Genomic DNA, 23,536 nt, shown 5'->3' with positions numbered 1-23,536 from the left:
GGTCACACCTTTATGATTCCCTCTTAAGAGTATCCTCTTTTGGTCTCACTGTGAGTATCTAGAATCTGGTATGATTTGTCATATTCCAGTGCATTTTAGCTCTAACTTCTGCATATCAGAACATGTGCAATTTGTCTCTCTGATCTTGGCTTATCTCACTTAACATGATTTGTTCTAGTTCCATCCATTTCCCTGCAAATGACATTATTTTATTCTTTTTAATGCTTGTATAAAATTCCACTGTATATAGGTACCACATGTTTTGGATCCACTCATCTTTTGTGGGGCATCTGTGCTGTTTCCATATAATGGATGTGCAGGTGTCCTTATCATATCCTGGCTCATGATGTTTAAGTCTTTTGAAGACCCTCCAGACTGCTTTCTAGAGTGATGGTACTAGTTTACATTCCCACCAACAGTGCAGTGCAGTAGGGTTCCTTTTTCTCCACAGCACCATGAATATTTGTTTGAATTCACAATGCTGGCCAATCTTACTGGGGTAAGATGGTATCTCAGGGTTGTTTTGATGTGCATTTCTTTTATGGTCAGCAATGATGAACATTTCCTCATGAGCTTCTTTGCCATTCTTGCCTCTTCTGAGAAGTGTCTCCTTAACTCCTTTGCCCATTTAGTGATTAGTTTATTAGGTTTGGGAGGGGTTAGTTTTTTGAGCTCCTTGTATATATTGGATTTTAGGCCTTTGTTTGATATATTGCTGATAAAGATCTTCTCCTAGTTAAACCTTAAAGTCTCTTAAATGTTCATCTCATAGAAGTAAATAAACAGTGGTTTATCAGAGACTAAGGTAGGGGAGGAGGGAGAATGTGAAAGGCTGGCCAATGTACTCCATGTAATAATTAGAAAGGAGGAATAGGTAGATACTGTGTCCTACTGCATAGTTTCATGACCACAATTAGCAGTAAATTATTGTGATCTCAAGTAGAAGATTTTGAATCTTCCAACTGCAAAGAAATAAGTGTTTGAGGAGCTGAGTATGCTAATTACCCTCATTTGATCATTACACAATGCACCTTTGTACTGAAACATCACAATGTACCCTATAAAGATTTATTAGATATTAAATGTTTATTACAAAATAGTGCATTATTGTTAATGTCAATGAAAGCAGGGAAATGTTGCTTCTATAAAGCAAGAGTTTCATCTGGCTTTAATGTTTTTTGGCAAAGTTATTTGCTGACTATTTTTAACATTTTTTGGCAAAGTTATTTGCTGATTATTTTTAATGTTTGAGGTGGTCTTTCTATAATTTTTAAGTGACACAGAAATATATATTCAAAGAATCCAGAAAAGACACCAGAGTCCAATGAAAACAGCACAAAGAAAAAGACAAAAGAGAACTACGGATCAATATTCTTCATCAACATAGCAGCAAACTTCCTTAAGAAAATATTAGTAAACACAATTCAACAACACAGAAAATCAATTCTACATCATAACCAATGGTATTTATTACAAGAATGTGAGTTTAGTTAATATGTAAAATTTGGTCACTGCAGTCTACCATTCAACAAGCTAAACAAGAAATGTTACATGTATATCAATTGATATAGAAAGTCATTTGACAAAGTCAACATAGATCCTGATTAAAAAAAAAACTAAAAAAGTTAGCAATAGAGTGGGACTTCTTAAAATTAATAAAGAGTATTTTCCAACCCCTTGAGTTTCTACAATCCATAATGAAGAATGACTGGGTGATTTCTCTCAGGATCAGAAGTGGGTTAAAGACATATGCACTGTGCACTGTAATTCCACATAGTTCTAGGCAGTACAACAACCTACCCAAGGAAATGAAAAACACACAGGCTGAAAAGAAAGAAAAAAGGGAAGAAAGATAGAATGAAAGGAAGGAAGGAAGGAAAGAAAGAAAGAAAGAAAGAAAGAAAGAAAGAAAGAAAGAAAGAAAGAAAGAAAGAAAGAAAGAAAGAAAGAAAGAGAAAGAAAGAAAGGAAGGAAGGAAGGGAGGAAGGGAGGAAGGAAGGAAGGAAGGAAGGAAGGAAGGAAGGAAGGAAGAAAAGGAGGGAGGAAATGAAGAGCTTGAAATGAAAGAGACAGAGAGAGGGAGAGGTAGGAAAGGAGGGAAGAAGGGAAGGAAGGAAAGGAGGAGGGAGGGAAGAAGGGAGGGAGGAAGGGAGGGAGGGAAGGAGGGAGGGAGGAAGGACAGACTGGTCTCATTTGCAGATGACCAGATACTCAACACAGAAAATCCAAGGAATCTACACATATCCCCTAGAGATATAAATAAGTTCAGTAGACACAGAAAACAAGATCAACACATAAAATTATAGTGAATTTTCTATGTAGAGCCATAAACACAAAAATGCTAAAATACATAACAATACAATCACTAAAAAAGAACAGAGATACATAAATATCAATACACTAAGACTTACAGATAAGCATAAAAATACATCAGCCTTGAATGGAAAAAGCTAAGCAAGAGCTCAAGACCCTGAATTCAAGTTCCTTTGGTATCAACCTAAACACACACACACACAGCACTAACCTTGAGTGGGAAAAAAAATACACAGATGACTATGGAAAGAATCAAAGTGCTGAAAACTAACTAATGCTGCTGAAAGAAATCGAAGACTATGAGACTGATTACAAAACAGAGAGAGAATGTTCATAGAGGGAAAGACTCATTCTTCTAAAATAGATACGTAGGCTTAAAAATACCTATTAAAATATCATCAATATTTTTGTAGCTACTAAAAGGATTACTTTCTAATTTATTCTTAGTTTGGATACAGCTCAGTATCTGAAGAGGCTATCTGTTGGCACACAGGAATGCATGCATGATCTGTTCACAGATCACCAAGCAATGTCCCCAGGCCATGGGAACAACTAAAAATCCTTTCATATTTCCCCAAACTCCCTCAGAGGACCTTGCTTGCTTAGTTGAGAACCAGTGCTTGCTTAGTACAAGAGAATACTGAAGAGAAGTTTTGGTCAGAATAGTTCTAGATTCTGGTAAATGAAATACAGACGAGAAATTATAGTGTCAAGTTTAGCTAAAATTACAGATTTTAAAACTATATATCATTTGTCCATTTAAGAGTAATTATAATGGGCTGGAAAGGTGGCTCGGTGGTAGAGTGCTTGCATGCATGAGGTCCTGGGTTCGATTCTTTAGCACCACATAAGAAGAAAAAGTCAAAAGTGGTGCTGTGGCTTAAGTGGTAGAGTGCTAGCCTTGAGTTGAAGAGCTGAGGGATAGTGCCTAGAATTCAGGCCCAACGACCAACAACAAAAATAAAATGAAGTAAAATAAAATAAAAATAAAAATAAATAAAAAGGGTAATTATATTAGTCAGGGATGTTCTTATAAAAGCTGATTATCCATGATGAAAAGTATTTATGATTGACAGAGAATTTAATTCTTTGCACCATATTGTCTTTTTGACTCTGGATTAAGTCAGGGGAAAACAACAACAAAATCCCCCACAACCTAGCCAAAAGAAAGAAACAAGTCTTTTCTTCAATTTACTGGGCTATAATCTGAAAGTCCTTAATCTAAAGATCTATTGATTGATGGAGATAGGGTCTTGCTCTGTAGCCAAGAACTGGAACTAGAACTCTTGATCCTCCTGATTCCACCTCTGCTATAATTCCTCAGCTGGAATTACAGACATGCACCACCATGCCTGGCTCTAAACCTCAATTATAGCTTATCTGACAAACCATGTTAGGACTATATTTGGTTACCATCTGATCATCATGTGATCATAGTTAATATCTTGAGCATTCACATTAGTTAAATTTTAGGAAACTAAGAAAACTTGGATGTGGTGCTGGTGCTGGTGGCTCACACCTGTAATCTTAGCTACTCAGAAGGCTGAGATCTGAGGATTGCAGTTCAAAGCCAATGTAGGTTGGCTTTCATCTATGAATCTTCAATTAACTAACCTTGAGCATAAAAAGTCAGGGATAGTGTCCAAGCTCTGAGTTCAAGTCCCAGGACTGGCACTCGCACACACATACACATGCACACACACAAATTATATGAAGGTAAAAATTTTGCATGTAAAGAACCTTCAAAAAAACAAAGGAGTGTGGCTTAGACTGATTTATAGATGTCTAAACAGTATGTGAAGAGTGACCATAACCTCGCTAGCAGGTGGGGAAGGGTAGCCCTCTAAGGAGAGACTTCCAGAAGAGAAGAGCCCAAGGTAGGCACACATCTAGAGTTATCCTCAGTATATCAGCTTCATTATGTTATTGATAGGGTCTGGATGTCATTTTTTCCAAATGACAACAAAACGTAAGCCAATTGATGATCAATTTTTCTGAAGAAAAGCTAAGCCACATAAAACACTGTTCATGAAGCCCAGTTCTCAATTCCTTTATTTTACCTAGGTGTGTATATGAAGACTGACTGCCACGTATTTTAAATCTAATAAGCATCACAATTCTCTGTGCACTATTTTTTTTTATAAAACACTGTATTTTTCATTCTAAATTCCAATAATTCAAGGAACTATATTCTCATTGCTCATGTCATTTTCATCAAAATATTTTATCCCAAAGTTCAGAAAGTTGTTTTGAAATACCACCTTTACATAAAGCAGCTTATACCCATAACAACAAATTTATCAGAGCCCTGAATCATCCCTGATGGCCACTGGGCTAGCTAGGACTGCTGCTGCAAAGGACAGTGACTTTGCTTCTCAGCCTGAACAGATGTGCATTTCAAGTCTAGAAGTTAATGCCAAGGAGTCTTCTGTGCAAATGGCACTGGAAAGTTAATTTTAAAAACCAAGATGCATTGTAATTGTGTGAGTTTTAGAGAGTTCATTAAAACAAAATCAGTAAGAGACAAAGTGACTTAAAAAATATACCTTTGTATATACCTGTGTGGTACTACGGATTAAACTTGGACCTCTTCGTTGCTAGACAACTGCTCTACTATCTGAGCCACACCCATTACTGTTGCTTTTAATTTGTTTTACAAAGGGAGTCTTGCACTAATATTTTTGTGGGCTAGCCTCAAAATGAGCACCTTCTCCCTCCACATCCTACCTAGCTGGGACCACAGGCATGTTCCACAATGCCTGGCCTCTTTATTATACTCTTTATTTCCCCTCCCTTTAATGTTTTATTATACAATATTTTGAAAGGGACTTTGCAACACTACCAAAAGGTTTCATTTACATGTTTCATAATTTCACTCTTTGTGGAGAAACATTTCAGAAGAAAATATTTTCAGTGTCCTAATACAAATTGTATGGTTTCCTGCAGAAGCTTTTTTATTCTGTTCCTGGGGTGTGTAACTCAGGGCCTGGGCACTGTCCCTGAGCTTTTCTACTCAAGGCTAGTGTTAGACCACTTGAGCCATAGATCCAGGTCTGGCTTTTTGGTGGTTCATTGGAGATATGAGTTTCATGGATTTTCCTGCCTGGGCTGGCTTTGAAACATGAGCCTCAGATTTCAGCCTCCTGAGTACCTAGGATTACAGGCACAAGCCACCAGCAGACAGCTCCTAGGGAGGCTTTTCTTTTCTTTTCTTAAGAGTACAATGCAGCTCTCTAGTTACAGATAGTCACTGCTGTGAAAACACAGCCCTGTGACCCCAAAGTCATGAGTAACTTCTCAAATTCAGGAGTCACCAGTTTTTCTGAAGTCAGATTGTGGTCTAGCACTATGCATCACTATTTATCTTGGACCAACCCTTAGCAATGAAAACAGTAACGGATTAGTCCCAAATTTAGTAACAGAAATAAATATCTATTGCTTTATGCATCTCACTGAATCCTTCCTAGCTCCAAAAAAGAGAACTGTTGTGAGGTTAACATTAGTGCTCCCAACTGGGAGGATTATGGATGGATCAGATCATGGATTTTTGCCTGTCCTTGAAACTGAGAATAAACACAAAACAGTAAATTCAAACTTTCTATACAGATTTTTCAAGTTAGTAAAGAACCTTATCAGTTTGCTCAAACATAAATATTCACACATTTTTAAAAAGTCTTTTCCATTATGATAATGAAGTTGCCTTGAACTTGCATTGAAAATAATACACAAAATAATGTAATATACTAAATAAAGTAATAAGGTTAATTTCTTTCCTGCTGTCACTAAATTCACACTAACAGTCTCTCTTCAGCTTGACATCAATTAATGATTTTAATTCCAGACTCTTGTCACAGTGTTCACCACCCTTTCTCTAATTAAAATGGATGATGCACAAAAAAGATAAAACACACAAGACTTCTGTTCTTGTAACATTTCTATTCATTAGTATTTGTGCTCTTACAATAAATGGCTTTTAGCACTAATTGCAGCAGAGTAGAATGAAAAAAGAAGCATTCTTTTTGTGACTATGAAGTATAGTCTTTATATGTCCAGAAAAGCTACAAGGAATGGGAGCCACTATTGAGCGGCCAACTCCTCCAGACGGAAAATCAATGCTGTACTGAAATCACTAGTTCCTTACAAAATACCTCTACCACCAAACACAGAGACTTCAATAATAGAAATTGGCCTTTAATTATCTTCCTCGCTCTTACCTTCCCTTTCTCCCTGCCTCTCTTATGCCTTTACTACCTTCTTTCCCTTTTCTCTCCCTCCAACTTCCCCCTTCTCTTAGTTTTCTTTCTTGTTATGGGGCTTCGGACTCAAGGCCTTTATACATGCTAATGACATGCTCTCTACCATAATGAACTACACTCTCAGCCCTCATTAATAGTTTTTAATTAAAAATCCTGGGCTGGAGATATAGCTCAACTGGTAGAGCATATGTCTCAGCCCTAGGTTTGGCCCAAAGTAAAACACACACACACACACACACACACACACACACACACACACACACACACACTTGCGCGTGTGCATGCACTCCCCCCCCACATATCTACAGAAAATTAAAAATATTATTTTGACAAAGGTATATAATCTCTTTCTTGGAATGTTATATGCTCACATAGTATATGTTTAACACAGTGAAATAACAAAGCTGTCTTTCATATTGGGTAGTAAATATAATAGTTTCTTACTAACAAAATACACAAACCTCTCTCGGTCATTTTCTTTCCTTCTTTCTTTTTTTCTCCTTTTTCTTTTACTTTTTTTTTTTTTCATTTTTTTTGCCTGTCCTGGGGCTTGAATTCTGGGCCTGGGCACTGTCCCTGAGTTCTTTGACTAAAGGCTAGCACTCTACCACTTGAGCCACAGTGCCACTTCTGGATTTTTCTGAGTAGTTTATTGGAGACAAGAGTCTCATGGACTTATTCTCCAGCCTGGTTTCAAACCACAATCCTCAGATCTCAGCCTCTAGAGTATCTAGGATTACAGGTGTGAATCACCAGTGCCCAGTCTCACAGTCACTTTTTACTCACAGAATGTGGGTACTTCTGTCCATGTGAAAGCCTCCTAAAATTATTTCCAACTCAAACATGCCAGGCATGCTCAGGACAGCTCTCATCAGACATCAAATTGCACTTTTCTACCTCAGCCTCTGTCGACCACATCAGCTATTAACTACATATTCCACTCAAGGCTTTATTTTCCCTACTATCAGTCCAAGTAGTGACCTTCCACAAAGCAAATTAACTGCTTCTTTAAAATTTTTGTTCATTTTTACTCAAAATGAAATAATAACAATAAAAAATCTTGGTGAAATAATCCCATGGATTGGAGCTGGCCTATTGAATGGATTTAAGAGGTCAGAGTAACTGAAAAAAACTGTGATGGGACACAAAAGAATATCATTTCCATCAGAAGGTTAATTTTCAGTTTTGAGTAATAGTTTCGTAGGCAAATGCTGTATCACTGAGATACATTCCCAGCCCAAAAGATTAACTTTCAAAGAACAATCTCATCGTAGCATTTCTCAAATGCCTCCTACTCCTATAATGCCCTGAATATCACTCAACCAATGAAAAGAGGTAGGGTGGTGTAGCAGGAGCCATCAAACAATCAGAACACAGCCATGAGGGAAGCTATCAGAGGAGCCCCATATTATACAACCCCCCCTCAGCAAGGACTCCACTGGACTCCTCTTTGAGGTCCCTTGTTTGATGGAGAGTTCCACGTTTTTTATCATGGTTTTCTTTTCAGTTTCAAATAAAATTAGTCTGTTCATCCTAAAAAAAAGAGCAATCTCCATTTGCATGATAATATGAAATCTAAAAGGCAAAGTAAACGTTTAGTATCACTTGCTGAAAAAGTAGTCACCAGCTGAGATGACAAAAGTGACTTTATCAAACCTTTAACTACCCAAAGCATACACTGAGAACTGCTATGAAATGAGAGAGAATGAAGGGAAAGGGCACTGAAGACAGAAATAACACATAGCCTTGCAGGATGCCACAACAAGAATTGGGAGTGTGCCACTTCACAACCTGGCTAGTGCAACATTCTACCATGAAAAACGTGGTTTTGAAGAGCAGTCATAACATCAAATAATGCAAAGTGTCAAGTCATGTATTTCTTTAGTAGACCTGTAAATATTTTTCATATGCTGGAAAGAAGTCATAAGAAATTCATTAACTTTCTCATATCTCCACTGCCCTTAAAATACTTCCAAACAAAACTTACTATGTAGCTAGAGATAATAATATTGTAATGCTATCACTTGCTGAGTAACTACAAAACGCATGCCAGTTAGCATTATAATTCTCATTTAAAAGAATGAATAACATATGAGGGTAATACAATTGGAGAGCTGTGGAATTCGGCCAGATATGAGAGCTAATATTTCATCTTTCAGGTTATCTTTCTACCTGTCATTTTTCACCATCCATCTAAATGATCACATAGAGTAGGCCTTGAAACAGGAAATATTCACGATGATGAGTTAAGAATGCATACAATGCATGTGTGTGGGAATACCGAAGTTACAAATGTGTGAGAAAGGATGCCATGGGCTGTATGTTAATAGTAGGCCTCGGTTTGTTGTTCTTGCTTCATGTGCATATGCTGAATGGACACCCTAGTCTTGTGCATGTTAGATAAGCACTCTACCACTAAGATATACTTTAGCTCTAACATAGGGATTTACTATTTTAATTTTATGTTGCCCCAAATTTTTCTATAGTTTCTAAATTTCAACAACTTAGAACCAGAGCTCAAAATGCATATTTTAAATAGGGGGGAAATATATGAGAATGAGACAGCTGAGAAAGACGAGCAATAATGAGACTTGATTATACTAACAAGAAGCCAGGAAGTGAGGCAACTCGCAACACTGGCTTTAATCCTGCTTGCAGCTCTATGACATGATCATTGCTGCTTTCCCCAGCCAGCTAGATGAGAGAGATTTGGATTCACTTCAGCCAGAAATCGGGAACCTTAACTTCACATCCAGGATTTTCCAATGACTCTTTCATCCCTTAGACTTAATATCCATTAAAAAAAAATAAAAGGTATGGAAAACCTATTGTCAATAAGCTGGAAGAATGATAATTCTATACTCCTATCTTGGTGATTCACAATGGATGTTAAGTTAATTGAGACATTGAGAAACAGGAGAGTAAAATAGGCATAAATTGGTTCAAACAGTTTTCAAACACACTTATACACAGAACCCTTTTCTGTTGCTGCATGCAACAGTGGGAACCCCCTTTTTTTTAGTTGGTTGTGGGACTTGAATTCTGGGCCTGGGTGCTGTCTCTCAGCTCTTCAGCTCAAGGTAAGTGGTCTACCACTTGAGTCACAGCACCACTTCTGGTTTTCTGTTGGTTAACTGGAGATAAGAGTCCCATAGACTTTCCTGCCTGGGCTGGTTTTGAACCATGATCTTCAGATCTCAGCCTCCTGAGTAGCTAGGATTACAGGTGTGAACCATTGGCACCTGGCTTTAAACTATTATTTAAACATTAATGGAAATATTACTGAAGTGAAAATACAATAGATCACACACTACTTCTGATGCTCAGTCAAACAGGTTGGTTACTGCTTCACAATGGAAGCTTGGTGGACTTGACATATCAAAATCATCCTATCAAACACATTCTGTTTTCATTTTGGAACCCAAATTGTTTATTCGGTGGAAATGAGCCAAACAGAGATGCTGTCCTGAGATAGGCTTGCCAGAAAGAAGAGCCAAAATAGGCAGTGAGTGCTACCTTCACACTCTTCCTTAGGGGCCCAGCTGATCTCCAACAGAAACAACCAGGGTACCTAACTTCAGGGATCAGAACCAGAAGTTAAAATATACATCTCTGGGGCTGGGAAGGTGGCTCAGTGGTAGAGCGCTTGCCTTGCATACATGAGGCCCTGGGTTCGATTTCTCAGCACCACATAAGCAAAAAGAAAAAAGCTGGAAGTGGCACTGTGGCTCAAGTGGTAAAGCACTGGCCTTGAGCTGAAGAGCTGAGGGACAGTGCCCAGGCCCAGAGTTCAGGCCCCATGACCGGACCTCTCCACCCAATATATATACATACATATATATATATATGTATGTGTGTATATATATATATATATATGTATGTGTGTATATATATATATATATATATATATATATATATACATCTCAAGAACAGTTAACTTTACCCTTGTCATCATCCCAGACTCCCTTCCCTTAGGAAGAGACTTGAACCACACAGGCTAAGCTTGTATAGGTAGAACTAGGAGAGAGAGAAAAAGAGAGAGAGAGAGAGAGAGAGAGAGAGCTAGAGAGGCAGAGACAGGGACAGATACAGCCAGAGAGACAGAGAGCAAGACAGAGAGACAGAGAGACAGAGAGAAACAGAGACAGATCGACGAAGCTCTTCCTCATCTATTGCTTTTATTTGGACCACATCAAATCAAGCCCCAAGCTCCCAGGGTTAGAAGCTGGTAAAAAACAAAAACAAAAAAGGAAGATGTTAGAAAGAATGAAGCCAAACTTAATCTCAGTCCCAGGCTAGGGAGCATCTCATTTACTTTCACCATCAGAATAAATCTTAACATTGTAGGAAAAACATTTTAAATTAGAGTCATGGCCCTTTCAACTTTTCAATATTTATCTCTCAAGTAATATTCAGGCTGGTCAGATGTGTGTGGGCAAGAAAATATTATGGTCTGGGGACATGTCATAACTCATAACTAAGGAATGTCAAGTTTTCTATTTTTATGTAGAATCAGCCAGAATAATTTTTGAAACTCTAATACTTGAGTGGAAAATAATGGCATAGAGGAAATGTTTCACTACGAGTCAGCAAAGAGGGAAAGGCCACATTGAAAATACAAAAGTGAGTATTTACTTTTATCTATTCTTCCAACTAAATTTTTCCCAAGGAAGTTATAGTTTCTGTCTTCAGAAGGAACAGTGCTAATGCCAAAGGCCAAACATAGAATAGCCTTAGATCAAAACCACAAGCACTAACCATCCATGAACCTCAGTGAGTTTCATGTATCCATCTGCTCTATTGTACAATCTAAGAGTTTAAATAAAACATACTTATAAGAATTGGTATAAAAATACAAAGTACAGTAATTTTCTTAAACTATGAGCCTAATTGATTTTTTAATGGACCAGTCACTGTTCTTTGACCCTAAAAGACTTTTTATTCTAGGCCTCGTGCACATTGTAAATTCATAATGACCAACCTAGTTCTCAGAAGTATTTCATCATTAGAGGTACAGAGAAGGAGATTAAAAGCTAAAATCAGGAGTGAACTGTGCCTCAGGCAAATTCATAATACACATGAAACCATTGTATGGCTGGAAATATTTGAATATGCATTATAAAAGTATTCTGAAAAATGTTGATAGAATTCTGCATTGAAACCCAGAAGTCACCTTAACCTGCAAAGCAGGAATATTTACAATATGAAAAATGTTTCAGGATTAATGGAATTAATGGCCTTTGGCAGATTTCAAGAGATGGAAGTAGAATGTTTCTGTTGTTCTAAATGCTCTGTAACTAAATGAGAGGTTTGCCTGTGGATAAATCTGAGTTCATGCATTTATTTGGTATGCTTATTTTTAGGGACCAGAAACTCCTTTAGCATGAAAATGAAATGGAAACTGCTAGGGAAAAGGAATAGGACGAGAGGAGCAGAGAGAATAGAGGAAAATAAAGGGGGCATATGCTATCAAATAACATTGTGTGTACGTATGAAAATGTCACAATCAAACTGTTATTTTGTTAATTGGTATATGCTAATAAATGGGAAACAAAGAATCCACAGAAAGGAAACTCAGAAGTTTATTGTTTTGAGTATTTAAAATCTATATTGTAGACATTAAGAATCACTATATACCTTGACCTAAAAATATCAAGCTAATTAATGTGCTTGAGGATCTCATAATTGGTGAGGGATGATCAGACTGAGTCTTCCCAACAAGGTATAATACTTTTTAAAAAATAAAAACCAAAGCTGGGCATCAGCGGCTCACACCTATAATCCTAGATACTTAGGAGACTCATCTGAGGATTGAACCACAATCCTCAGCCAGCCTGGGCAGGAAAGTCCATGAGACTCTTGTTTCCAATTAACTACCAAAATGTGGAAGTAGAGCTGTGGGTCAAGTGGTAGAGTACTAACCTTGAGCAAAAAGAGCTCAGAGACAGAGCACAGGCTCTCAGTTCAAGCCCCAGAGTAGGCAATCAGTCAATTGGATGTGGAAATGTAGTTTCAGCTCTGTGAGCACTTGTCTAGCATGAGGCTTGGGTTTCAAATAAATAGATCAAGAAATAAAAATGAGAACTGGGGAGGAACCAGAGGAATAAACCCAAGTTGGCATCATAAACTAAAATTGTATACTATTCCCATGTGTACATTTTTGTACCATGAAGAACTACAGAGAATCACATTCTACTTAAGAGGCAAACAAAAGCTAAAGCTCTCAAAAGTATTTAGAAAAATAAGTGAAGGCTGAGAAAAGTAAGTGAAGACTGAGCTCTGGTATCTCATGCCTGTAACCCTCGCTACTCAGGAGGCTGCTACTGAAGATCGTGGTTCAAAGCCAGCCTGAGCAGAAAAGTCCACGAGACTTTTATCTCCAATTAACCATCAGAAAACCAGAAATGGAACTGTGGCTCAAAGTGATAGAGCACTTGCCTTGAGCAAAAGAGCTCAGGGTCAGTGCCCACTCCCTGAGTTAAAGCCCCAGGACCACCACCAATAACAACAAAAAACCAAATCACCCAAAAAGTGAAAAAAAATCCAAACTATTTTCTTTAAAGTATCCCATCTCTAAATTTGCTATAAAAGACTGAACTTGACAGCCAAGGTGTGGCTTACTGACGAGGTCTAGACAAGATGTTTTGTTTTGTTTGTTTGTTTTTTCACCCTGATCAAGGTACCTGGATTACTCAAAGTGAAATGGGCACCGTGCCCTTGAATATGAAACACCAGGCCACAGACGATCTCCCTAGCATCCACAGAAGTCCTCTGGAAATCTAGTGAGAAAAACTCTCACCACTTACGAAAACGCCTTATCGGGGCTGCTTAAAGTAACTCTATTAATTCATTTCACTAGTCTTTGGGTTCTCAATATGGAATATTTCAACATGATAACAATCCTTCTAGAAGACACACTTCATTCTAGAAAAAGTAAATGGAAAATGTCACAAAACGTGCAGACAGTGACATGGAAGGAGAGCAGATGCCACATCGTAAAGAAAAAAAGCATAATAGTGAAAAACAAAGGGCTTAGAAGTCTGATTGCTAACCAAAACATTCAAGATGAGATAGAAAAATTCAAACACTTTTATTACCAGATAAATAGTGTTACAAATTACTAAGACATACTATATGTTTTAATAATTAGGTATTATATAGTACAAATATATTGTATATTACACATAAATCATATATATGTAATTATCTAACATGTAATCTTAGCATATAGTATATACTATATAGTATATAATATTATGTATTATACATTATGTATAATAGATTAGTGACAGGATTTTAATTTTTATAATTCTTAAAATAATCACAAATTTAGCTGGGTGCTGACTGCTCACACTTACAATCCTAGCTACTCAGGAGGCTGAGATCTGAGGATTACAGTTTGAAGCCAGCTCAGACAGGAAAGCCTGTCTTCAATTAACTCTTGACTAACAAAAAAGCTGGAAGTTGAGCCATGGCTCAAGTGGTAGAGTACTAGCCTACAGCACAAAAGCTCAAGGACTATGCCCAGACTCTAAATTCAAGCCTAGAACTGGCACAGAAATATATATATATGTATATATATATATATATATGTATATATATATGTATGTATGTATATATATATTCAGCTAATGTACTTTCTTATCACCTATTTAAAAGATCTTAACTAAAAACATTAAGTCTACTTCTTATGCTCCAATAAATATAAAATATTTTTACTATGTTCACCTCACAACCATGAGTATTTGGATTGACACAGAAAATGCAAGTGAATGAAAAATATTTACATTGTATAAAAAGAAAGTAGAAAGGAAGGAAAGAGCCTCCGTGGAGGGAGGCTTAATCAAGTAGCTGGGTCTACCTCTCCTGCTCCTGCTTCATCTGCATCCTCTCCTCTTCGGAAGTAAAGGAGTCTTGGATTTTTAGTCTACCAGTTTTCTCCATCTTGTCATCTTTTCGATGTTTGCCAAACCTGTTGATGACAAAAAAAAAAAAATTCTAGCTTATAATATGTACAAAGTAAATCTTCTTTTGGTCAAAAAGACAAGTGATTTCATAGTCAGTGAAACATTAGCTTCTTCCGAATATGCAAGCAATGTCTCCTGCATTCATCATTGATGACATCCTGCAGTCAGCACATCAATAATTTTCAATCAGAATATTTTAGACATTTTTAATTCGAGCACTCCAGAGGGTCCTTTTTTTTTTTTTTTGGAAAATGGCTTCAATATCCAGTTTGTATTTGGCAGAACCAAACAAACCGACCAACACTTTCAGTTTATTCTTATGACAGAAATAATAACTCTTGGGTGACGTGTTGAATGCACTGGAGCAAGTTTCTCTAAGCAGTGAAGAATGATAATCCACAATCATCTATTTTATAAGTACCTATGCTGTATTTAAATGCCCAGGTTTATTGGAAAGATTCACCCTGGTTCAAAAACTGACAAACAAGGCCATGTTTGCAAGGTTTAAAGCACAAAGGATAATTTACACTGCTCTAATACTTTAGGGCTTATTTAATTGAGGGCTTTCATGCATTCTCATCAAGTGCTCTTCTACATCAGATGAAAAGTGATGGCTGAATGTGGCATCTTTGGCTTGGAAATCCACATCTGATTAAAAATAAATACAAAGAACAAACATATGTTTCTTTGAACAATGGCCAATAAATTTCTATAGATGATCGCTGACTTGAGGCTCTTAAAAACAACAACAACAAAACACTAACATTATTCTAGCATCATAATATCCCAGAAACCACACACTAGATATCAATTCTTTTCATTGCTCCTGTTTTTCTCTATAAAGTCTGTGATGTCGGATGCATGGTCTATATATCCTTCAGTCATATTCACACACAGTGATTTTCCATTCACTAGGTATTTCAAAGGAGACAACTATGATAGTTAACAACTAAATGCTGATAAAGTATACTGAGTATCTCTACCTGAGGGGAACCAGGAATCTGGGTTACAGTGAAATTTCCTATCAGAAAAGAAAAGAAGAAAGAGGTATGTCTCAAGCTGACATAAAAGAGAAAAGGAATATTTCAATTAATGGAGTGGTCTGTGGCACAAGTCCTTTTTTAAAAAATCAATAGAAGTCTGATTTTAAGTATGTCTATACATGAAGTGTCTATGAGACTTCTTATGGTAATGGATGTAACACTATTTGCAAAGAGGTTTATAAATAAGAAAGAAAAGCACTTTTGAAATGTTAAGACAGAAAAAAGTTAAAATACCACCACCAGTTCCTTTCAAAATTATGTGTTATGGTATTGGAAGCAATCAAAATTGGTTGTAAATTAATTCTGTAGAGAAAAATCTCTTCTTGATACTTAACTGGATTTGAAAACCAGATCATTGCAGACACACACACACACACACACACACACACAGACACACACACACACACACACACAGACACACACACACACACACACACACGGGAAAATCCAAAAAAGAAAAAAATACCTAGAAACTCAAATCTAGATTATTACTGTACATAGTCAGATAAAGTATGTATTGGGCATTATTATATTATTATTATTAATATTATTATTGTTTTATTGGTGTTGGTCTTGGGATATAACCTTAGGGCCTGGGCATTATCCCTGGGCATTTTTTGCTCAAGATTAACACTAACACTTGAGCCTCAGTTCCATTTCTGGCTCTGTGTGTGTGGGGTGGGGGGGGGGAGGAGTTAATTGGAGATAGGAGTGTAACAGACTTTCCTGCCTAGGCTGGCTTTGAACCACAATCCTCAGATCTTAGTCTCCTGAGTAGCTAGGATTACAGGGCGTGAGCCACTAGCGCCTGGCTTGCATTGAGCTTTTAAAGATAACAAATACAAAGTATTAAAAATGAAAGACTTTGTGTTACTTTCATCAATATATCAATACCTCAAGGTTAAGTGTAATGATGGACTTGATAGAATGAATGTCTAAAAGAAAGAACATAGGAAGTAACTAATTCCAGTAGAACCAACATTTAAAACATAGTGTTCACTCACTAGACACAAATTCAGGACTTTCTTATTTAAGACAGGTAGGCTATAAACACAAAACAGAACAGCAAGTCAGGCCATGGAGGTTCCATGCTAGCTTACACTTAGATAACAAGTGAGCACGTCAGAAATGAGGGAACGCACATGCCACCTGCGACAAAAGAGGGGCACAGCAGTGAACTGTTGTACTTTCCAGAGAGTTGTCAAAGATGGACTCCCCGGTCACAAAAGCGCAGAGCTGAATACGTAAGGAGGCCGCCACTTCAGAGGAAAGAGCAAGCACAAAGGCCCTGGGGTACACGGAGACTAGGTTCTCTTTGAGGAACGATACAGCTAAAGAAAGCTAAAGTCACGAAGAGAGGAAATGAAGAAGAGAGGTGTCCAGGGTCAGACTGTGCAGGACCTTGTAGACTGCATAAGACCCTGGATTTTATCAAAACAAAAAGCCACTGAAGGAGCCCAGATAAATGAGTTGGCTGGGGAGGGAAGGGCATTTTAATGTTTCTGGCTGAGGAATATACTGCATTTAGTACACAGCTGAAAGCAGGCAGCTTAGTTCACTAGTAGGGGAGATGGACAGAAGTGGATGGCTCTGGAAATCCTTTGATACAGCAGGACAAATTAGCATGTACTAATGAGAAGGTCTTGGATATGAGGGGGGGATTGATGCCTGCACAGAAAAGCCAAGTGACTGGAAGAAAGGAGTTGTGGTCCTAGTCACAGGGAAGAACACTTGGGATATCACAGCAAAGGTCAGGGAACTGCACAGAACTGGACAGAGTAATTTGAGTAGCATCGGTATAGACACCAAGTGAAATCACAGGACTCAGTTTTCACCCTGAAACTTCTACCACACTGCAGCACCTGGAAGTATAAAGTATATTAAATTCTAACTTCTATGCTGGGGCCAAGGTTCAACTGGTAAAAATGTCTACCTAGCGAGCACAGATCTTGAGTTCAAATCCTAGTACTGCCAAAAAAATTAACTAATAAAATAAAAAGTTCTAACTTTTAGAGAGGCATAATTTTGAATTATTTGAATTTTTGTACATCATATTTACTTATAATTAGATATTTCTAAAGTTCTCTCCCTCCTTTTCTGTCCCTCTCCCCCTCTCCTTTTCTTCCTTCCTTCCTTCCTCCCCCACTGATGCCAGTACTAGGGCTTGAACTCAGGGCCTTCAGCTCTCAATTGACTTTTTCACTTAGGATTGACACTCTACCACTTGAGCCAATTTTAGCTGTTTGATGATTAATTGGAGATAAGAGTCTCACAGACATTTCTGCCTGGGCTAGCTATAAACCACCATCCTCAGATCTTAGCAGCTTGCTGAGTAGCCAGGATTACAAGTGTCATTAACCAGAGCCTGGCTAAAGGTAAGTCATTTTAACCACTTAGGTTTTTAGCTCCTAAATGTACTTCAAAAGATATATTGCCGGGCTGGGGATGTGGCTCAGTGGTAGAGCGCTTGCCTTGCATGCCTGAGGCCCTGGGTTCGATTCCTCAGCACCACATAAGCAAAAAGAAAAAAGCCGGAAGTGGTGCTGTGGCTCAAGTGGTAGAGAGCTAGCCTTGAGCTGAAGAGCTGAGGGACAGCGCCTAGGCCCAGAGTTCAGGCCCCACGACTGGACACTCCCCCCCCAAAAAAGATATATTGCTCTCATGCTAAGTTTGCATTCCAATTCATATATATTCAGACCTGATCATAGCTGAGAAACATTCTGCAATGACAGTCATACTCACATAAGAAAATAATGGATATCTTGCTCTTTGTGTTAGTAATATTGATGAGAAATCTGAGATTCCTTGATGTTTACATGTTTTACTTTTATTGTTATTGGGTTTTGCATGGCTTAGTGATCAATCCTGGGATGTCACATGTTAGGCAAATGTTCTGTGACAGCATTCCACTTGCTCATGGTGACTTGTTCTGTGTGGTTTAGATATTGCAGCCCAACACTAATGTTGAGTTCAATTCCCTATGCCAACTCTCACATACATAAATTCATCCTTTTCAACTCTCATCTTTTTATGTGACAAACACAAAATTATGAAGGAAAACAAGCAGAACTCTGGTTCTCATTGTGTTTGATTGTCACCAGAATAACTACCATATTATTTATAAATTTATTGTCAAGCCATTATCAAACACTCTTTCCTGAAGTCTAATAGAATTAAGATTAAAGTATGAAAAAGTGATGACAGCAGTAAATAAAATGTTTATAAATTAACATAAAAGTATTTCCCTTAATACTTGTTTTAGTTAATAATTTATGTGATCTCTATATTTAAGGTTTTTAAATTCTAAAGCATACTGTAGAATCACAGCATATTACTTTATAATTGGAACAAAAATGGATCCCTCAGCTCCAATTTTCTTTAATAAAATGAAATAAAAACTGTAAATAAAAAAGTACCAACAATCTAGACAGTAAAAAAGTAAAAGTATCTATAACTGCATGCATTCTAATTGCCTATAAATTGTGGTGTGCTTCTTACTTTATAGTTGCTTCATTCTTCCTGGAGAGACAGAAGGAACTCATTGAAAAAACTGCATATTTACATAGACTCTCAAACTTAGTTTTACAACTAACTTTTCACTCCTCAACTTATGAAAACAATCATTTGATTTAAGATGCTTAACAACTTGGAAAATGTCAACTAGTTTGATATTAATATCTTTTTTAAGTTTTTTATTGTGAAAATACTGTACAGAGAGGTTACAATCACATGAGCAAGGTAATGAGTACATTTCTTATCATACATTGTTGCCTCCTCCTTTGTTTTTCCCCTACCAGCCCTTCCCTCCCATCTCCACAACTACACTCCTGCCTAAATTGTAAAGTTCATTTTTCGACATAGGGTCTTTTTTTTAAAATTGTGGAAATACCGTACAGAAGGGTTACAATCACATGGGCAAGATAGTGAGTACATTTCTTATCAAGTATTGTTGCCTCCTCCTTTGTTCCCCATACCATCCCTTCCTGTCTCCACCCCTACCCCCACCCCCCACCCTCCTACCCTGCCAAAGTTGTAAAGTTCCTTTTCAACATAACGTCTTGTACATCTCACTGTTGTAATAGGTCCACCTGTATCCCTATTTAAACAGTTTGTTTATTCTCTTCCCCTCCACAAATTATATCAATATCAAATACAGTGAAAGCAGGGCTTATACCCTGAGGGAGGTACATACAAAGCAACAAAGAAATCATCTTATTGTTGGAAACAATCGCAAGAGAAAAAAAAAAAACATTTGAATCCTTATCTTGGGGTTCATTTCGGCTAACAAGTTGTCTGACAGTTTCTGTTTGTATCAGACATATACTAGTTTTTGCAAATAAGGGAAACCATGGGACCTATATTTCTTTGGGCCTGGCTTATTTCACTTAATATAATTTTTTCCAAGTCTTTCCATTTCCTAACAAATGGGGCAACAACATTGGGTCTTGTACATCTCATTGTTGCAATGGGTCAGCCTGTATCCTATTTAAAAATTTTGTTTTTTAAGCCATCGATAAATGTCCTAATTTCAAGAACTAGCTAAAGAAATATTGAGCTACTTGTAGGTCCAGAATGTAAACACATTTTCAGCACAGAATCAAGGGTTTGTTAACTGATTAACCTGCACCAACATTCCAAGAAAACTCTATCATCTCAAGAGAATGGGTACCCAGCTGATGAGCAAGGTAGCCACCTACTCCTGCTGCTTTGTGAAGAAATTGTTAGTAATCTCTCTTTACTCATATTAACATAGGAAAGTGCTTTTAAAAAAATATATAAGATTTGAAGGAAAATACAGAGATTAAAAAAACTTGATAGAAAAAACTTCTTCTCAAGGTCTTGCTTCATGGTGTAAGTTCAATAGAAAATCTGTCCACACCCACTGATGCTATTTTATACAAGATAGTGATGAGCCCCAGCTCATTCCAACTCCAATTGACAGTAAAATTACTTACACATATAGCTTTCTTCATAAAGGATTCAGGGATGTTTCAGCTAAAGTAATCTACTAAATGGATTTTACTATGATTCTTTTTGGATGACAGCACTGCTGTGTGCCATCCATATCATAGTCAAGAATGATGAGCAATACATGCACTTGTTAATGAATGAAGAAGCAAAAAAGAAAGCAAAAGAAGCTACAAGACATCACAAAGTTTATTTTTTTATGAAGAAAGAAGTCACTTTAAAAATTAACTACTGTAAAGTTTGCAGGGATATTAAATCACCATTTTGGTTTTTAGTAAAGTGGTATAACTATCTGGAAAGTAAATACTGCTGAAATGTTCTGCCATTTAAGCTGCTACTAAAATTACAAGTCTTTAGAAGAATATATTACTGAATGATAACACATAGCATCTTGCTATAGATAAAATTAAAATATGATTGGTTTGGTAATAAAAGGTTTTATTGTTCTACTAACATTTGAAAACAATACAGTAAGAAGGAAGTCTTAAATTCAGTTTCCATATTTTAAAATAGATGAAAAGGACATCCAGAGCCAATTATCTTGAAGGTTTTGAAGAATAATTTTTTAAAATAAGACTTTCTTCAAGAAACCCTATTGAAATGTCACTGAAATCTATTTCTCAGAGCTAATTATGAAGGTCTTAATGTCTGAAGACTTTGCCACAATACTTGTCTGAATATTTACCCTAAGAAATGTGTAAGTTAAGTGATACTGCTTCAGTGCAAAAGAGAACTTCAAATGAGTCAAATATAATTCAGGAGGCTGAGATCTGAAGATCATGGTTCAAAGTCAGCCCAGGTAGTAAAGTCAATGAGACTATCTCCAATTAACTACCAAAAAGCCAGAAGTGGTAGAGCACTAGCCTTAAGTGCAAAAAAGCTCAAGAATAGTCCCAGGACAGGCACACATGCACGCACACGCATACAAACACACACAGAGAGTCAAATATAAATTAAACATGGACTACCATAAGCTACACATCCTCCACTTCCCAGCTTCAGTACTAGGATAGTCAATGGAGTTGTGTAACTCAATATTCTTGCCTGGATTTTGTCCTCATATTTGCACTATGTGACGCATGCTACCCCTTCCTCTTTTTCTAGGAATTCTGTTTCTTTTCCCAGAACTTCAGGTCTCAAAGTTCCCCTAAACTGTCTTTGACTAACTTTTTACAAAAAACCCTTTCCTACTATTTGTTAGCCCAATGAGCTCCCTTCCCATAGGTTAGCATGCTCCTTCCCCTTCCCATAGCTTAGCATGCTCCTTTCATAGGCAACACTAGGCTCATTTAGTAAAGGCAGTAAATAATCAGCCTCCAACCTCTCCTCCCCCCTTTCATCTTGAGATGGCACTTCTCTGGGGCAGCTACCACCATATAAGGCAGCAAGATCCCCTTAGAGTGACCTTCAGATCTGGGCAGCTGCAAAACCCCTTATCTACTGCTTAGGCAGCAGCCATAAATCCTAGCCCACCATGATGAAGCCACAGGCCCAAAGTCCACACTAGGGTCTCTACCTCCTAATTCATAGGTTATGAAAGGTCACCAGACACAATAGCCCAGCACTTCTCTCTTGTGAGAAGGGGTCTTGCTGGCCCCTTTACTGGCAATACACCTTTTCTTTGTTTGTTGTACCTGGATATCTTCATGGTTTTCTGGCAATGTATAATAAACTCTAACACTATTCTTTTCCCAACTCTTAGCTATTAAATTCCCTTAATTTATTACTCTATTCAATTAATGCAATTATAAAGCTACTTTTGCTTGAAGACCTAACTCCCTGATTTTATTTTTTAAAAATGGCCATAGGCCAGACAGTGGTAATCAGGAGACTGAGATCTGAGGATTATGGTTTGAAGCCAGCCCAAGAGTTCATGAGAATCTTATCTACAATTAGCCACAAAAAGCTGAAAGTGGAGCTGTGGCTCAAGTGGTAGAGCACGAGCCTTTAATGAAAAAGCTCAGAGACAGCACCCATGCCCAGAATTCAAGCCCCGGTACTACCCACCCCCAAAGCCATAAATGTTTACCAAGAGTTCTCTTCCATTCTTTTTTTTTTTTTTTAACTTTTCCTGATTGTTGTTTCTACAGTCTTAAGAATTTTTATTAAGTAGTTGTACAAAGGAGTTGCTACTTAACAAAGCAGTTTACGAATATATTTTGATCAATGTCATCCCATTCAACATTTACACTGTGACATTCCTCCCAACTCACCCTTTCCTCCACTCCTTAATTTTGTAGGATATATGTTTGATTGTTGTCTACATTTCCCTCCCTCTTCTCTTCATTTATCTGCTCCTATCCCCTTGACTCCATTCTACCCCTTTCAAGCATCCACTTCCTGGTATTTATGTTGTTGTTGTTGAACTGTCCAGATTTTGCTTTTCTACGGAATTACATTATTTGAGATCTCCCTTGAATGTACCATATTTCAGCTAATACATTTGTATACACTTGCAGGCCATCCAATGTATGTACTTATGAGTTTGAAAGCTAAATCTAGCTTCTATATATGAAGGAGAATGTAGGTCCTTTGTCCCTCTGGGCCTGACTTATTTCACTTCACATAATTTTTCAAGTTTTTCCATCTCTTTACAAATGTACAATATCATTCTTTTTAATCGATGAGTAAAATTCCATTGTGTATACACACCACATTTTCTTGGTTCATTCATCCATTGAGGGGCATCTGGACTGAAGATAAATATCAACATATTTCTAAAAACCAAAGAGTTACTCTCCTAGACCAAACTAATTACTTGACAGGCAAAGAAGTAGAGGCCCAAGGGGTACTAGGAATTGCCCAGCCACACTGCAAGCTGGCAGTGGCATCCGGGTCGCTTGATAGCTGGTCTAAGGCATCTTGATACATGGGAACTTGCAAACTCCTAAAAGATAGTGAAATTCTTAGACATAAGAAATCCATTTTGAGTAATCCCTCAGTGAGATATGTAATCAAGCACCTGATGAATGCTCTTTTGATTATGTAA

The 23,536-nt window shown here is 37.4% G+C and overlaps 1 protein-coding gene across 7 annotated transcripts in view; it reads right to left on the bottom strand.

The window, feature by feature from the left end:
• Pard3 (par-3 family cell polarity regulator) overlaps window positions 1-23,536 on the bottom strand; it is a 533,206-nt gene that overhangs the window by 153,786 nt on the left and 355,884 nt on the right. For all 7 annotated transcript variants that reach the window (XM_013009335.1, XM_013009334.1, XM_013009336.1 and 4 more), the window contains one exon: window positions 14,431-14,541. In XM_013009335.1, the coding sequence (XP_012864789.1) occupies window positions 14,431-14,541 (111 nt within the window). The remainder of the gene's footprint in view (window positions 1-14,430; window positions 14,542-23,536) is intronic.

This window comes from Dipodomys ordii, unplaced genomic scaffold (genome assembly GCF_000151885.1).
Source record: "Dipodomys ordii isolate 6190 unplaced genomic scaffold, Dord_2.0 Scaffold9, whole genome shotgun sequence".
In the NCBI taxonomy this organism is placed as follows: Eukaryota; Metazoa; Chordata; class Mammalia; order Rodentia; family Heteromyidae; genus Dipodomys; species Dipodomys ordii.
This window is presented reverse-complemented; position numbering and strand designations above follow the sequence as displayed.